The sequence below is a fragment of the Myxine glutinosa genome, chromosome 7 (genome assembly GCF_964187855.1).
Source record: "Myxine glutinosa chromosome 7, kmMyxGlut1.1, whole genome shotgun sequence".
Classification (NCBI taxonomy): Eukaryota; Metazoa; Chordata; class Myxini; order Myxiniformes; family Myxinidae; genus Myxine; species Myxine glutinosa.
Genome location: NC_136267.1, coordinates 131,141,313 through 131,160,434, shown reverse-complemented (window position 1 = coordinate 131,160,434; position 19,122 = coordinate 131,141,313). Strand labels below are relative to the sequence as shown.

At 40.0% G+C, this 19,122-nt stretch overlaps 1 protein-coding gene across 1 annotated transcript in view; it reads left to right on the top strand.

Moving 5' to 3' along the window:
* Nucleotides 1-19,122, top strand: part of THSD7A (thrombospondin type 1 domain containing 7A) — a 221,924-nt gene that overhangs the window by 196,998 nt on the left and 5,804 nt on the right. Inside the window, exon 11 of the mRNA XM_078782738.1 lies at nucleotides 12,631-12,713. Coding sequence (XP_078638864.1) covers nucleotides 12,631-12,713 — 83 coding nt within the window. The remainder of the gene's footprint in view (nucleotides 1-12,630; nucleotides 12,714-19,122) is intronic.

Sequence of the window (19,122 nt, the reverse complement as noted above, 5' to 3'; positions counted from 1 at the left end):
TCCGTCCACACTTGAAACACCGGTTTCTGTCGTTGCCTGGTCTGTGCACCTGTGCACTTGTATTGCTGGGCTGCATCTCTACATCCCTGAGTTGCCACTGCAATCTCTCGTTATCTCCCGAAACACGAAAAAATTCTCTGTACCGTCCTTTTTGGGGAGACAACTGGAAATCAGATGGGACAACTGTCCCTTTCATTCCTAATTTCGAGGGCAGTTGTGCATTTGTCTCCTCCACTGTATCCTGTATCCTTTTTATTTTAAGTTCTAGATCCGTTATCCGTTCTTGCTGTTCCCGTTGTCTGGATTCACCATCCCAAAGATGGAATGCAAGCCAGTCTACCGTTAGATTCTGTCTCTTCCTGGCTTTCAATCTTTGTTCCAATCTTTCCAATCGACTTCGCTCAAATGTACCATCTCTTGGAAACTCCTCATCATGTCCCTTTGTCCACAAATACCAATTCTCGACCTGCCTTATAGCTTCGGCACCATAACGGTCATACATATGATGTGTACAAGTACCTTTTTGTGGAATCTCTGGTTGTCCTTGTGTATTCTTGCAGGCTCCATTTCCCATTCTGCCTTTTATCAAAGTAGCGTTGGATGTGTTGTAGCTTGTTCCTCTAAAGTCTAAAGCTTCACTCGTACCTCCAGGAAGGATCTCTCCACCTGTTCAAACGGTGATTTCCAGAGAATCTCTCTCACCTGTGGCTTTTGCACAATCCAATCTCATAGATCAGTATTTGCAGATAAGCCAGAGGGTCAGTATGAAATGGGTGAATCCTCAGGTGTCCGCTCTGTTGAAGGGGAAATCACACAATGGTAACCGCACATATATATCTATATATATAAACTCACCACCTTGCTCAATTTTCCAAGGTTGTCTTCACATTGATAATATCTCACAAAGATATCAAAGCTTCTTTCTTGAGACCGCATTTTCATCAATCAAACAATCAATATATTCAATTCAATTTATTCAGTTCAATTTATTCAGTTAAATTTATTCAATTAAATTTATTCAATTAGATTCAATCAATCAACAATCAATCAATTATTCAATTTCAATTAATTCATCAATATTCATCAATAAATCAAATTAATCATTTTGGATGACTCCTTGCATAAGCCCTTTCCCCAATGATGTCAGGACAGGTCCATCCATTGACTGAGATCGAATCTCATCGGGCGTCACCTCTGGTTCATACCTCATGTCAATTGATGAATCACCGTCCTGTCCTAGGGTCATATCTGACATATTTCCCCATTTTGCCTGGTCTCCACAAATTTTCTTTGCAACCACTAAAGGCAACTCATCCTTCATTCGTGAGACAGCCAAAATGGATGGCAGATATTAAAGTTCATTGGGAAAAATATCTCATCATTTTTCTTTTAATAGTACCCAAAATCTCTTGGCAATATAAATTTCGTAAAACTCCTGAAATAAGACTGTAAAATTCCTTCAATCATGCTAAATTTTGAAACTCCATCGCTTGTAACACCCAATTTATCCCATAGGGCTTGAAAGTTCTTTCCCAAGTTCATGCAATCATTCTGCATTTGAACCCTATGATATCATTCATAATAATCATCATGATTTTATAGTCATGGTCCTATCATAATCATCTATTTAAAACGAACATTTCCTTTATCACCACAGCTATGTGGTATAATCAACAATAGAATAAAACTGTACATAGCAACAGGCTACCTCATGGCCACTTAGTATACCTATTGACAATAAGTCATAACAATATCGAATAATCATTGAACAATTAAAAAATCGCTTCCACTGCTCCAGCCGCAGCATTCGTCATTTTGTCTGCTCATCCGCGTGACCAAAACGAAATAAAGGGAGCTCAACCATTACACAGCGCTTTTAATGGCGCATGCCATAGGAACTCAACGCAATTTCGACTCGGCCAGAAAACGAGCAAATTTTGCAGGATGTTAACTGGAATTAGTCGTGAAAATATATCCAAAATACACAAAAATACACACCCACAAAAATAAACAACAAAACCCAAACAAACCCAAGGTCGACCATCTTACACAGTAAATTACATCATTTCAGCATCGTATTGATTGCTGAAATATTCCAGGGTTTATACACACCTTAAAAGAGGTATGCGTGGTGTTGCCCCCTCCCACGTTTATTCCAGGGTTTATACACACCTTAAAAGAGGTATGCGTGGTGTTGCCCCCTCCCACTTTTAATTACTCATTACATCGTTTCAATTAAAAACATCGCTGAGTTACACTGAGTTACACTTCCACACCACCCACCCAAGAGGTCACACACCGTCTTCTAGAACCCCATGCGGCCCATCCCGGGAAGTCACACGCAGTCTTCTTGAACCCCACACTGCTCACTCAGGAGGTCACGCGCAGTCTTCTAGAACCCCATGCCACCCACCCAAGAGGTCACACACCGTCTTCTAGAACCCCATGCCGCCCACCCCGGGAAGTCACACGCAGTCTTCTAGAATCCCACACCGCACACCCAAGAGGTCACATGCAGTCTTCTATAACCCCACACCGCCCACCCAAGAGGACACATGCAGTCTTCTAGAACCCCATGCCACCCACCCAGGAAGTCACATGTAGTCTTCTAGGATCCTACACCACCCCCCCCCCCCCCCCCTGGAGGTCACACTCAGTCTTCTAGAACCTAGGTTTCTACCCCTGCTAATTCACCCCAGATACACTTTTTCGAAATTCAACTTCTTTCCTAGAAGTCCGAGCAGTGTCCATATGTTTTATACCTCTCCCACCTCCCCCAAAGCCCTCTCCCTCCCACAGTTCTCTCGATGTCCCTGCTCTCAAATGTTGTGTTTGTGTCCTTCCCCCTCTCTTCCCATCTTGTCTACCGCTCCCCTTATTTTGTGTTTTTTGTGTCGGTTTGACTTTTTGTGTGATTAATGTCAGCTCTTTCACGAGCCTCGATCTTGTATACAAAAAAAAAAAAATCTCAGGTGTATTAACAAACAAATAAAACAGATTTGGTCAAATTCTGACTTTTTAAGTCGAATCGCATTTGACAGAGCTGTGACAAGCTGAGGAAGAAGAAACCTCGCATTGGCTTCTCCAATGTGCCATAAAAAAATGGATATCTCTTGAATCGCTAGTACCTCAGACCGTGAGTTGGTAATAATTTATATAATTCACACAGTGCAATACGTGCAGGCCGCTCCACGGAGCGACCTTGTGGGCTTATCAACGAGGCGAGGCGTGACACACGTGTCTCAGCATACATCAGATCAAGTTTGAAAACCAGCATCAACCGTGCATAAATTTGCATATTCGATCATTTTTGACAAAGTTATGGCACTTTGAACTTTGGTAGGGGACATGTATTGCAGCGCAATACTCAGAATGCTTGTTATTATTATTATTAACCCACGTCAAAATCCAAGATGGCCACCGCCATGTATGTCTGAACCTTGTGAGCGGAATATCTTGAAAAATAAGCGAAGTACCAACTTCTAATCTGGTGTGTGGGTGTATATAGGCATAAGGAAGAACGCTATTGAAAGTTGGGTCGCCACGTCAAAATCCAAGATGACCGCCACCATATATATGTCTGAACATTGTGAGCGAAATATCTTAAAAAATAAACGAACTACTAACTTCTAATCTGGCGTGTGCGTGTATCTACGCATAAGGAAGAACGCTATTGAAAATTGGGTCGCCACGTCAAAATCCAAGCTGGCCGCCGCCCTTTATGTCTGAACCTTGTGAGCGGAATATCTTGGAAAATAAGCGAAGTACCAACTTCTAATCTGGTGTGTGGATGTATCTAGGCATAAGGAAGAATGCTATTGAAAATTGGGTCGCCACGTCAAAATTCAAGATGGCTGCCACCATATATATGTCTGAACCTTTTGAGCGAAATATCTTGAAAAATAAACGAACTACTAACTTCTAATCTGGTGTGTGGATGTATCTATGCATAAGGGAGAACGCCATTGAAAATTGGGTCGCCACGTCAAAATCCAAGATGGCCGCCTTGCGGCTTCCACTTTGTCAACTTGCATCACTTCACCGACGGGGGGCCGAGGCGTAACGCTTGTTGCAGTGGTTTTTAAAGTGTTCAGTGTAGTTTATATAGTTAAATGTTAATTTGTTTTATTGCAGTGGTTTTTAAAGAGTTCAGTGTTGTTTATATAGTAAAATGTTAATTTGTTTTATTGCAGTTGTTTTTAAAGAGTTCAGTGTTGTTTATATAGTAAAATGTTAATTTGTTTTATTGCAGTCTTTTTTGAAGAGTTCAGTAAAGTTTGTATATTAAAATGTTAATTTGTTTTATTGCAGTGGTTTTTAAAGTGTTCAGTGTAGTTTATATCGTAAAATGTTAATTTGTTTTATTGCAGTGGTTTTTAAAGAGTTCAGTAAAGTTTGTGTATTAAAATGTTAATTTGTTTTATTGCAGTAGTTTTTAAAGAGTTCAATAAAGTTTGTATATTGAAATGTTAATTTGTTTTATTGCAGTCTTTTTTGAAGAGTTCAGTAAAGTTTGTATATTAAAATGTTAATTTGTTTTATTGCAGTGGTTTTTAAAGTGTTCAGTGTAGTTTATATAGTATAATGTTAATTTGTTTTATTGCAGTGGTTTTTAAAGAGTTCAGTAAAGTTTGTATATTAAAATGTTAATTTGTTTTATTGCAGTGGTTTTTAAAGAGTTCAGTAAAGTTCGTATTTTAAAATGTTAATTTGTTTTATTGCAGTGGTTTTTAAAGAGTTTAGTAAAGTTTGAATACTAAAATGTTAATTTGTTTTATTGCAGTGGTTTTTAAAGAGTTCAGTAAAGTTTGTATATTAAAATGTTAATTTGTTTTATTGCAGTGGTTTTTAAAGAGTTCAGTAAAGTTTGTATATTAAAATGTTAATTTGTTTTATTGCAGTGGTTTTTAAAGAGTTCAGTAAAGTTTGTATATTAAAATGTTAATTTGTTTTATTGCAGTGGTTTTTAAAGAGTTCAGTAAAGTTTGTACATTAAAATGTTAATTTGTTTTATTGCAGTGGTTTTTAAAGAGTTCAGTAAAGTTTGTATATTAAAATGTTAATTTGTTTTATTGCAGTGGTTTTTAAAGAGTTCAGTAAAGTTTGTACATTAAAATGTTAATTTGTTTTATTGCAGTGGTTTTTAAAGAGTTCAGTAAAGTTTGTATATTAAAATGTTAATTTGTTTTATTGCAGTGGTTTTTAAAGAGTTCAGTAAAGTTTGTATATTAAAATGTTAATTTGTTTTATTGCAGTGGTTTTTAAAGAGTTCAGTAAAGTTTGTATATTAAAATGTTAATTTGTTTTATTGCAGTGGTTTTTAAAGTGTTCAGTAAAGTTTATATAGTAAAATGTCAATTGTACGGTCTGGCACCCCGCCCTGCTCACCAAACTTTCCTCCTATGGTATCCATGGAAACCTCCATGCATGGCTTGCAGACTTCCTCTCTGGTCGCAGTCAACGTGTGGCCCTGAATGGAATTCTCTGATCTCCCCTTCCTGTTCAGGCTGGAGTTCCTCAAGGCAGTGTTCTGGATCCTATGCTTTTTCTGGTCTTCATTAATGATCTCTCCGACTGGCTGGAAAATCCTCTCCATCTCTTTGCTGATGCCGCCACCCTCTGCCGCTTCATGTCTCAACCCTCAGATCGGCAGGCAGCAGCCTTTTCACTCTCTGCAGACCTGGATAACATCACAAACTGGTCAAACAAGTGAAACATGTCTTTCAACCCTGACAAATCTCACACTCTCACTTTGACTCTCTGAAAAGACCATCTGGACATCCCTCCCATCTACTTTCTGAACATTCCTCTTGAAGAAGTTCTGTCACTCAAGCTTGTGGCTCTCACTATCTGCCATGACCTTTCCTGGGAAAACCACATTTCCAAGCTGGCCTCCAAAGCCAGTTGCCGACTGGGCATCCTCCGTCGTGCGAAGTCCTTTCTGGGCACTTCTGAGCTCCTCACCACATACAAAGCTTTCATCCGCAGCTCAATGGAATACTGCTCTCCCCTCTCGGCTGGTGCTCCTGTCTCACACCTAGCTCGGCTTCACGCGGTTGAAACCCAAAGCATTCAGAATCATTGGAATCTCCCACGATGAAGCTGATTCTGAGGGCCTTTCTCTCTCTCTCACCGCAGGCAGGTTGGTGGTATTTTTGTCTTCTACCGACTCCTCTCCAGCCTTGTTCCCACTGCTCTGTCTGTGCTCTGCCCCCCAAATATTCCTGCAGGACGCAGGAAATTAAAACACTAAAATTCCGCCTCTTTCAATTCCAAACTTCTTTCCTGATATTCCCAGTGGTGTTCATTTGCTTTTTACCGTGTACCCCTCCCTCATCCCCCAGCCCTCCCTCTTCCACAGATCTACCGACGTCCATGTGCTTCACTCTCTCTCCCCCTCTTGTCTCCCGCTCCCTTCATTGTATGTTTTATGTGTTTGTGCATGTTTTCATGTTCAATGTGTTAGCTTTTACACGAGCCTCGATTCTGTATACAAAAAGAAAACCAAAAAAATAAATAATAAACGTGTATTTTGTCATTGCAGTGGAGCCTATTTTTAAGAGACATATTTAATGAGACAAAATAGGTTTTGTTTTGTTTTATTTAACTGTGAAAGTATAATTCTGTGACCTATATAACAATGAAAGTATCTATATAAAAGTATAAACTTTCTTCCATTCATGTATCGAATGATGCTGTTATGTGTTTTCATTGTAAAAGACATGGCATGGCATCGGTATTTGTGAATATACCTTTAGTGCATCAATTTCTGCAAAGGTTGCCACATACATATGTAGGGTGAAACAGAAAGGACTAGATATTTTTAATATGCCGTACCTTTGTCACATTAATAAATAGCGGGTTTTTTATTTTTACTATAATTTGGATTTGAGGGTAGAGGAGTTGCAGCTGAAAACGGAATCCTATCCAGGTTCCTCCTGATGACTCCAACTTTGCTCTTTACTTATTCGGTTTCTTTATAATGACTCCAATGCAGTACTTGGTCTTCCATTTGATTGTGCTTGAATGAAAAGTTATGCCATTATTTTCCACACAATAAGCCATATTAAGCCACTTCTATGTCATACTTATGTTAAATAAAAAAGTTGCATCGTAATAAAATATATATATTCCTTCCTGTTTCACCCTAAATATCACCGACAGGCCACTGATCTTTCCTCTTAGGCCTTTGCTTGCTGGTGGTAGCAAATATAATTTGGCTAGTAGAAACCTTTTTCGCAAGACATGATCCACACATGTTCATTGTGCTTCCCCTATCTACTATATTTTTTTAGACAGGCATGCCTGCATTCCTCTCCTGGTAATAATGAGGCTGTCTTTAAAAATAACTCTTCTCCACAGCCATGTTCAAACTCAGCCTTATTTCACCATCTGGACCACATCCAGCTTCATTTTCCCTCTAAGATATATAACTTTCTTTCTCTGTGCTGTAAATACCACTGATGATAATGTAAGGGATTTCATTCGAATCTCAGGCTAATGGGGGGCAATATGACCCATTTGGCTCCCCAGCGTCTGACTGTCTGGTTTTGAGAAGCTGTTGACAAAATCTTTGTTTGACCTTGCGTCAACATTCTTTCCTCATGAGCAGCTCCCCGCCTGCCCTTGCCTTTCTCTGAAGCCCAGCCTGGGAAACTGGGGAAATGTTTGAGTTTTTCTTTTTATCTTTGAAGTATATTACACAGAATACGAGTTGGAACGAACTGAGATGTTGTTGGTTGCTGGCTGTGTGAAGACCAAAAATGTGCTACTAGCTTATGCGCCCATTTATCTACCATGCATGTTATCCTTATCCCTCAATAAACCTCTTGTACAGTGTCCGAGTTGAGAAGGTGCTTATTCCTGAGAGAAAGGGATGAGGGAATCCACGACAATAACACCAGCGGCTGTTCCTGCTGATATCAATAACTTAAACAGGATTGAAAGTGCCTTCATGAGCCTCAAGCCAAGTATATGAATGTTACACTTTCATTATGTATTGCATGCATCCATTCAACCCTATATTTTATGTTAAATAAGGGGGCGGATGAAGGTTAAATTGGAATTGTGAATTTATTATGTAGTATTGCATTCAACTATGCTCATATTAACTAACTTTTGTCTCAGAAACAATAGAACATATAATACATTCCCTTTGTCCACTTTGGTTAACATGAACATTGCATAATGCAAAAAATGTGGTATGGTTTGTCACCAAAAGTTTATACAATAATTTGTACCAACTCCATGTGAAATTGCTGAGCTACTTTAGACCACACATCTGAATGTAGGTCACTCAGTAGTTTCTACTGATTGTAGCCTGATTTTCTCAAACTGTGTTGAACCTGTGTAGGCCTCGCTGTTTGTAGCCTTAATAGGTGATCATCCAATGTAAATGAAAAAAAAAACCAGTTGAAACAAGGTTTGAAATTATTGACCGTTTGAAAAATTACAGCAGCACAGGTAAACCTCAATTGTCTCAAAGCACAATCAGCATATTCAAGAAAAGAGAGAAACATCTGCAAGTGTTTGCCCACAATGTTTACACGCATGAAGTACTGTCACAAAAGAGTATTCAGGAATATGAATATGAGGTACACACCAAAATGGTTTTGCTATAATTCCAGCCGAAGAGAGGCAATTCCATCTCATTTTCAAGTATGTAATCCTATGTGTGGAACATTTGTTTATGAATGAGGATTATTGATGCCGAATCAGGATTCAAAACATCACCTGGCTGCCTGTGGCACGAGGCTGGCTGAAAAGAAACACACCAATTGGGATTTGAAAATTGTTAGTGAATCACGATCATACAATTATGAGTCTACAAACCCAAGTCTAACGCCCAAGACATACAGACATGTATGTGGACATGAAAGAACATTTGCATCCTAGAGCAGCTGCATATGGTTTGAAGGCTGAGAAAGGAGGAGGAGCTGGACCAGAGGAAAGGCAATTAAAAATAGAGAGGCCACCAAACAGTCAGCTATGTGGTTACTGCAGGCCTTGTGCAATTGGGCTCATTGTGGGAGATGCCAATAATGTTTGAGAGCTTTATAATTCACAAAATCCAGGAGAGACACTTGTGATGCCGAGCCACTTGTGACCAGTCCATAGGAGAGAACATTACTCCATTGAGCTATAGACAAAGGGCTTGTAGACTGGGATGTGTTATATGATTTTTAAGCAATGGTTGGAATGATTAAGGATGTCCCGTCTGTGGGTGACTGTTGAGGTCAGCTTTGCAATATGGTCGGCCCAGGAGAGATCATGGCTGATGGTGAGTCATAGAAGTTCAAGAGACTGAAACTCTTCCAGTGGCTGTCTATTGAAATTTATAGAGGGGTTAATTTGACAATCTTTCCAGAACCATGGGGTGAGACTGTGAGAATTGCTATGATTGAAATACACATTCCATTTATTATACCAGCAATTAATGAATTCACCATCAGCAGAGAGCGTGACTGCTGTTGTCTGCCTGTCAGTGCGATGGGCTACTGTATGACACAATGTACAATCATTTTCTGAAACGAATATATCTAGTTTCTCACAGAATGAGAGGTAATTTATATAGAAGAGGAACAAGATGGGGCCAAGACACTGTCTTGAGGCACTCCAGTGTCTACTGGGAAGACATTCCCTTGACAGCATCACATTGACTGCGCTAGTGATGGAAGTCAGATAGCAGACGTCCTTATATGTCACAAGCAGTAAAGCGGTTGTGGATGCCAGACCGTTTATTGCCCAAGATGTGTCCAGGGAGATGGCTCTGACCTCTTATTTGAGATGTATGGCCTCGACCCATTGCTGAGAGAAAAGCAACAGCATGGCCATAGTTTTAGTGTCGCAGATGTAATCCAAACTGATGGTGAAAGAGCAGGCTCTTTGAAAAAGAGAAAACTGATCCATACATTGGCAGTATTTATCAATTCCATGACTTTACTTGTAAATGTAGGTAATCGTAGTGGCCTATAGGTGAGAGGATCTCTTTTTCTGCCCTTATTTTCAATGTCAGTGATGTTGGCAGATTTCCAGGTAGACGGGAGGCCACCAAAGGAGGACAGGTTGAATATAACAGTCAAAGGAGCAACAAGAGCAGCAGAGCAGAATTGAGAATATTTCCACTGACTGTCTCTTTGTCAACACTCATTTCCTCTATTCCCATTTCCCTCAGTCATTCTGTCAGTGTACAGTTTTATCTGTCTGATGATAATATTTTCACTACAATGAAGACCTGTGTCAAATAACCAAAATGCTTGGGGCCAACCTGGCGGCCTGGTGAGCGAATGAGTCCATTGCCTGGCCGACTGGGTTTTATAAGACCATTAGGGTAAAATCACAGGGAGGCAAGCACGTACAGGGGAATTTAACCTTACAGTCCCTCCCTAGATAGCACAACTCCACTCCTCCATGTGGAGACACCGAAACACTTAACCGAACATTCGACCCTACTTCGATGCATTGATATGGCTTCTTCTTATTCGCAACACTTGGTGCATTCTAATTTATACAACTTTCCTAAGGTATTTCATCTCCTACCCCTCACAAACGTAACTATATATATATATATATATATATTTATATATATATCTCTTAATCAAGCTGGCAGCATACCAGAGGTATGTGCACTCGCCTCTAAGCTGTCTAGCCTAAGTTTGAATCCCGATGCAGTTATATGCTGTCGTCCCGGTATTTCACAGGCAGGGAGATTCATCAATGTGTGTGCCATCCCTTGGATGGATGTTACACTGGGCATCCCATCTGCCAGCATTAGTTGGTAGATGTTAAAGATCCCATAGTATCCTTCGCGAAGAGTATGTGAGTTATCACCGCCACCAGCCTGAAGAAATAACAAATTCCTGCTATATACTTAGGCAGTTAAGACCGAAAAATAGGGCGTATCGTTCATTTTTTCAGGAAAGCACAAAAATTTGGCACAAATGTAGTATGGACCTATACAATTGTTTTCCTGAGGGGCGCCCAAAAATTCAGAGCCCCTGATGGCCGCCATATTGAATTTCAACATGACTGTCCTCTGTGACCTATTTCCCTCAATAAATTATATACTATGAGCGATAACACCACAGTTCCAGTGTCTTACCCCATGTTTTCATGGTCTCTGAATCAAATGGGATCAATTGCATAAAGATTGGCATCCATCATCTTTAATTTCAAGATGGCCGCCATGGTGTTTCCATTTTCCTTGAATCTCTCATAGTATTTTAGGTAAAATTTCAATTCCAAGTGATACACATTGTTTTATTGGTCTCTGATAACAATGGAATGGTATTAATTAATCAAAGTTACACACAGTTGCAGTTTTAATTTAAAATATTGTGGGCACTTGAAAGGTGGAGGCTCTCGCACAGACGCGTAGTACGACAAGCACTGTCCATCGCAGTCACACAGTGATGTGCAGGGCAGATTTGCCCTGGAGCATTTACAGTTGCCTTTACAGGCCGACTTACAATGGCAGCTTGTAAGCTCTGAACATGCCTCCTGTATCAGTGGTATTGTGGTCCAAATTGGTGTCCAAGAAGTCCCTGTTTTCATCCAGCCCCAATCAGCTGGTGATGGAAGTTCTGGGTAGGGCACAAGTGCCTGACTCCATACGTGTCCAGCCTGAAAACATGCACGTTTTAGGTGTTGTTCGAAGGCGTCTGCTGTTGGGGGAATGTGATCAATTGTTCTTGCCGCCTTCGTGAACAAGTGTCGGCGCATGTCATTCACTGTCTTTATCTCGGTAGTCCGGTCATAGAGGATGGCAACATATCTTTCTAGACTCGGACTTCCTGCGGCCAAGGCCGGTGGCAATTTTATGGATGGCAAGGTAGCGGTAGCTTTTACCAGTGCCATTGGCAATCCAGAGTTCTTCCACACCGTGTGACTGGGAGGTAAAGTAGTGTGCTATTGCCAAGGCCACAATATCAGAATCTACAGTTCGAATCAATACCCGTTTTCTCCCCTTTTTCATGGCGTCCAGGACATTTTTTTGGATTTTTTGAATTTTCTGAATTTTTGGGTGCCCCTCAGTAAAACAATTGTATAGGTCCATACTACATCTGTGCCAAATTTGGTGCTTTCCTGAAAAAATGAACGATGCTTCCTCTTAACTGCCTAACCGGCCGATTGCCTGGTAGGCAATGGCAAACCGCTGAGCATAATCCATGCCAAGGAATTGCTGCAGCAGGAACAACACTCTGTAAAGAATACGGTGCATCTCATTTCATCTCACGTCTTCATCCTTTAATGTCTGTTAATTTGCTACAACAGCCTGGAATGGCAAGATAACATTGATAGGATGAATCTAGGGGGAGGGGGGGGGATATTGGTAATTTTTTTGGTAATTTTTGTTTGGAATTTTTTTCCCAAGACAAACATTCTTAATGTTGATTCATTGTTACACTCTGTTCTGTTTAAATCCTTCTGCCACTCAAAAGTTGGCACCACACCCACCTCTTCTTATTCTTTCTAAAGCTTTGTTTCTTTTTTTAACCATTGCTTTTAGTTCCACTTTAACCGCTGATAAGGCTGTTATCTTGATAAGTATAAGAAGGATGTTGCCTAATAGTTATGGTGAAGCATTTTGCCTAACAAATGGGAATTTGTACATATGCCATTACATTGCAGGTGGATGCTTCCCTCCAGCAGAGCCAACAAAATTAAGGACATGTCAACCAGCCTGCACTGTACCTTACTCTATATGCCTCGAGGTATGTTCAACATTCATCTGTGTCATTACCTCTTGTCCAGGTTGTCTTTGGTCGTTTGCAAGATAAATACCACATGAATAATGCAATCTACGATTTTTGAAATCTAAAGCTATTCTAAAATCTTGCAAAGAATATATAAGGATTTTTTGGTGAATTACAGGGAGACAATTATTCCGTATCATTGAAGTAATATCATAAGCCTTATGACTATCATCATAAGCTATGGAAAAAGTGTTTTAATTTTGTTTTCATTTTTTATATTATTAACTAGTGTAAAAAGATTCAGATCCGAAATTAAATACCATCACTAATTAAGGTGGGTTTTCATGGGACACGCGAACGGTTCGTGAAGGATGCGAATGTCGAAAAAATGGCAAAGTCCAACATTCGTATTTTAGGCTCCAAAAGTTCGCCAAACATGCGCGGGGGTTCGGAAGCGTCGTCAATTGTTCGCAGGAGTCGTTTTTTGTTCGGCGGGTATTTCAAAAATGTTTGAAACTTTGGATTTTGCCAACAAAAATGTTCGGCCAAAAATCGGCCAAAAAGTCAACATAGGCCAAAGATCAACAACTGCAGTACCTATAAAAAGTCTACAACCCTTTCAAATTTTTCACCTTTTGTTCCCTTATAGCCTGGAATAAAATTTCATTTTAAAAAACATTTGCACCTTTATTTATGCATCATAACCCACAACTTCCAAGTGAAAAACAAATTCTACAAATTTCAGAAAATTAATTAAAATACAAAACGAGTATATCTTGGTTGCATAAGTGTCCACCCCCTGAATTAATACTTGGTGGAAGCACCTTTTACAGCAATTACAGGTGTGAGACTGTTGGGATAGGTCTCTACCAACTTTGCACACCTTGATAGGGTAATATTTGCCCATTCTTCTGAACAAAACTTCAAGCTCAGTCAAGTTGCGTGGGGAGTGTTGATGGACAGCAATCTTCAAGTCATGCCACAGATTTTCGATTGGATTTTGGTCGGGGCTCTGACTGGGCCACTCAAGGACATTTATCTTTTTGTTCCTTAGTCACTCGAGTGTAGTTTTGGCTGTGTGGTCATTGTCATGCTGAAAGGTGAACCTCCGTCCCAATTTCAGCTTTTTTGCAGAGGGCAGCATGTTTTCCTCTAGGATTTTCTGTATTTTGCTTCATCCATTTTCCATTCCATCCTGACAACTGCCCCAGTCCCTGCTGATGAGAAACATCCCCATAACATGATGCTGCCACCACCATGTTTCACCGTAGGGATGGTGTTCTTTGGGTGATGTGCTCTGTTGGGTTTGCACCAAATGTAACATTTTGCATTGAGGCCAAAAAGTTCCATCTTAGTTTCGTCAGACCACAAAACATTTTGCCACATGGCTTCAGAATCTCCGGAGTGGTTTTTTGCATACCTCAAATGGAACTCAAGGTGGGGTGTTTTGAGTAATGGCTTTCTGCTTGCCACCCTACCGTACAGGCCAGACTTGTGGAGTGCTTGGGATATTGTTGTTATGTGCACATTGACCAGTCTTTGCCATAAAGGCCTGGAGCGCTTTTCAAAGTTGCCATTGGCCTCTTGGTGGCCTCTGATCAGTCTCCTCCTTGCTTAGTCATCCAGTTTGGATGGACGGCCTGATCTAGGCAGGGTCTTGGTGGCACCATACACCTTCCACTTCTTACTGATTGTCTTGATTGTGCTCCAAGGGATATTGAAGGCCGTTGAAATATTTTTATACCCATCCCGTGATCTGTGCCTTTCCACAACTTTATCCCGGAGGTCTTTTGAAGCTTATTGGTGCTCATGGTTTTGTCTTTGCTGTGAAATACACTACCTAGTGGAGGAAACCTACAGGAAGAGCTGATTTTATTCTGAAATAATCAGAATCACTACAATTTAACAAAGGTGGTGGTCAATTAACTTGGTGTGTGATTTTGAAGGTGATTTGTTACACTTGAGATAATTTACAATTGCTATTATAAGGGTGGTGGACAATTAACCAACCAAAATATTCTAGTTTTGGTATTTTAAATTAATTTTCTGAAATTTGTAGAATTTGTTTTTCACTTGAGGTTTTGGGTTACGATGTGTAAATAAAGGTGGAAAAAGTCTGATTTAATGCATTTCAATTCCAGGCTATAAGGCAACAAAAGGTGAAAAATTGGAAAGGGTGTGTAGACTTTCTATCGGCACAGCAGATACAATTTCTAAAACCCTCAATTTCCATCCAATTAACTTGAAATTTGAACAGGATTTGCATTTCACTAGGTCACTGAATTGAAGCACCAATTAATTATTTTTGAGGTCTAAAGGTCAAAATGTCAACATAGGCCGAATTTCTAAAATCGTCAATTTTCATAAGATTGACTTGAAACTTGGAGTATTTGCATATTTGGTCTTTGAATTCAACCACCAATTATTTTTAAGGTCATATTTGTTTTAGGGATTTTTCAAACGACGTCTTTCTTGTCTGTTTGTCTGGCTGTTTGTGAACAGGATATCTCAAAAAGTTATGGATGGATTCGGACTACATTTGGTGGACAGGTGGTGTGTGACAATGATGAAATGATTTGATTTTGGTGAAGATCTGGATCCGAGATTATTTTTTTTAATGATTCTTCTCCACCGAGTGATAGGGCTAAAACCGATTATATAGCACGATATTTCAAAAAGTTATGGACGGATTCGGACAAAACTTGGTGGATGAGTTGGGTAGGTGAGAAGGAAGAATTGATTCAATTTTGGTGAAGATTGGAATCCGGATCCAGATCAGAGAATTTTTTTTTGGTGATTCTTGAGTTAAAAACGATATATACCATGAGTGTGAGGGCCAAAAACGATATATAGCATGATATTTCAAAAAGTTGTGGATGATTTAGTAAGATGACAAAAACAAGCCGATGAGATTTTGGTTCAGGTCCGAAACAAGATCCGACCTATCAGTGGGATAGAACCATTAACTGTTCAGCCCGGCGGAGTATGCTCTCTACCAAGTGCCGTTCTAGTTAAATAGTCATCATCCTCACTAGTATTGGGAAATATAATCAAACATTTTACATACGTCATCACCTGCATAGTGCAGCGGAAGAGGTCGCTTCCGTTTATTGTCATCAATGTCCATGGCTATGACGAGTCTCTCAGATTTCTTGACCCAAGTGATCGAGCATGAGCCAAGTGAAGAGGTATGCACTTCTAATGGAGGGAATGGTGGAGAGATGAGTGGCAAAAAATGGCAATGTTGGCAAGAGAGGTTGAGATATAATAATCCGATTCTCATCGCCTTCTGTAAAATCCAAAAGTCTGGGTTCAAGATGTACGACAAAATGTGTTTCCTAAAAATGGATACAAAGACAATGTTCACGGGTTCGATCATTCACATGAATCACGTCTGCTCCCCTAAAAATCCTCCTTCCTTCCTGGCTCAAACAGCATACACTACACTAATGGGTGAGGATACGGAATGTCATTCTGAATTTCTCATTTGCGAGTTCTTTGACATGCTTCGTGTCCAGCCTTACCAATGCCTTACCAATGCTGGAAAGCTTCTTTCTCATCCCACGAGTCTCTTGTTCCCTAGTTCATCCAGAGAGTACCGTTTTGCACTTACCATGTCTTGAGATCTATCCCATGGTTCTTGTACCTTTTTGTAAGAGTTGTATACCTTATTAATTGTTAATTTGCTGTTCCACCAGACAGGAATTATTAGTTATTTATTACCTCTGCCGAAGGTGGATGGAGATTATGGTTTCACGCCTGCCTGTTTGTTTATCTGTCTGTCGGTCTGGGAACAAAATATCTCAAAATGTTGTGGACGGATTCGGACGAAATTTGGTGGAGGGGTTGAGTAGGTGACGCAGAAAAAATGATTAGAATTTGGTGAAGATTCGAATCCGGATCCAGATCAGAAAAACAATTTTTTAGGTGATTCTAACACAATTGAGTGATAGAGCAAAAAACGATATAGAGCACGATATCTCAAAAATTGTGGACGGACTTGGATGAAACTTGGTGGGCAGGTTGGTTGTTTGAAAACAAATTGATTCTACTTTGGTGAAGATCCGAATACAGATATGGATAAGAGAGTTATTTTATTTATAAGTGATTATTCACCATTGAGTGATTGGTCCAAAAACGATATATAACATATTTCATAAAGTTGTAAATGACCAATGGAAAAACTTAGTGGATGAGTTGGTTATGTGACTAAAACAAGCTGATTCGATTTTGGTTCATGTCGGATCCAGATACGGCCTATCAGTGGGATATAAAACAGTGGGATAAATGGTTGAGCCTGGCGGAGGTTTGCGCTCTACCAGAGTGCTGCTCTATTTGTTTTCTGTGGTTTTTGTTGGTAATTGATTGTTCTACTGAGAGTAGTAAAGTTTTCATGTGCACATGTGGCATTCTATGATGAAATTGAACAGAGCTCTCAGGGATTTTACTGAAAGCCTTGAGATAGGGTAGACATCACTGGTAACAGTGTCAGATTTCCAAAGAAAGTTGAACTCCCCTGAGCGTTAAGCTTTGTTGTGAAATTGTACACAACATAAATGTACATGTACATTGTACAGTCACGTGAAAAAGCAAGTACACCCCGTGTAAAGTTTGGACTTTTTCAACATATTTCAACATACAGCTATTTGATCTTCATTTCAACAATATTGATAGATAAAGGTGATAAAATATAACAAATATCATGCAACATTTACATTTTGTAGTCCATTGTATAATTTAAATAAACATAAATGCAAATTTCGCATGTGGAAAAAGTAAGTACACCCTTGGCTCTAATAGGTGGTATTGCCCCCTTTGGCAGAAACAACCTCAAGTAGGCGTTTCTTATAACTGTCTACCAGTCTCTGACATCGACTGGGAGAAATTTTTGCTCACTCCTCCATGCAGAATTCTTTCAGCTGTGCGATGTTTGAGGCGTTTCTTGCATGCACAGCTCGTTTCAAATCCCCCCCACAACATCTCGATGGGATTTAGATCTGGGCTTTGACTTGGCCATTCCAGAACCCTCCATTTCTTTCTTTTCAGCCATTCCTTGGTGGATTTACTGGTATGTTTAGGGTCATTGTCATGTTGCAAGGTCCACCTTCGGTTGAGCTTAAACTTTCCGACAGATGGCCTCACGTTGTCCTCAAGCACCCTCTGGTACAATGAAGAATTCATAGTGGATTATATGATGGTGAGCTTCCCAGGCCCTGATGCTGCAAAGCTGCCCCAAACCATAATATTTCCACCACCATGCTTTACAGTTGGTATCAGGTTCTTGTGGTCAAATGCTGCCTTTGGTTTTCGCCAAACATGTCTTCTGGTACTGTGGCCAAATAGCTCTACCTTTGACTCATCTGTCCAGAGCACATTGTTCCAGAAGTGCTGGTCTTTGCCTCGGTGTGCATTGGCAAACTTTAGTCTTGCCCTGATGGTCTTTCTGGACAGCAACGGTTTCCTCCTGGCACACCTCCCATGTAGATCAAATTTGTGCAGCCTCTTTCTAATGGTAGACTCGTGCACTTTGACATCAACAGTGGCAAGAGCTACCTGTAGGTCCCGTGATGACATTCTGGGGTTCTTAGAGACTTCTTTCAGCATCTTGCGGTCTGCTCTCTGGCTGAACTTGCTGGGGCGGCCTGGCCTGAACAAGTTGGCAGTTGTTTGGAATCTTCTCCACTTGTAGATGATCTTCCGGACAGTCGAATGATTGATTTCAAATTGTTTGGAGATCTTTTTAAATCCCTTCCCAGACTCGTAGGCATCTATAACCTTCTTTCTGAAGGCCTCAGAAAGCTCTTTTGATCTAGGCATGGTGATGCCGCACACTTCAACAACAAAGAGCAAACCAAACTAAATGTGTGAGGTTTAAATAAGACAGGCTCCTCCAAGATCCTCTCTAACGATGTTCTAATCATTTGCACCTGAGCTGGTGTACCTGATTCTAATTTTAGATATTTGAAGTAGTGATAAATGTAGGGGTGTACTTACTTTTTCCACCTGCGAAATTTGCATTCATGTTTATTTAAATTATACAATGGACTACAAAATATAAATGTTTCATGATATTTGTTATATTATATCACCTTTATCTATCAATATTGTTGAAATGAAGATCAAATAGCTGTATGTTGAAATATGTTGAAAAAGTCAAAACTTTACATGGGGTGTACTTACTTTTTCACGTGACTGTATATGAAGAAGATCATTGCGGTGTTGTGACTAAATCCGATTGGCTGATGAATGAATTAATACATTTCGAGTCTCTTGCATACTTAATCCGATTGACTTTGTTGGGTTTTCAAAATTACGATTTCATCTTGTTGAGATAAAGTGTTCTTTAATTTTCGCAACTGTGACGATCACACTGTTATTTGTTCGAAAACATCCAATGCAAACGCTGGGAGAGAAAGAGATGATATGC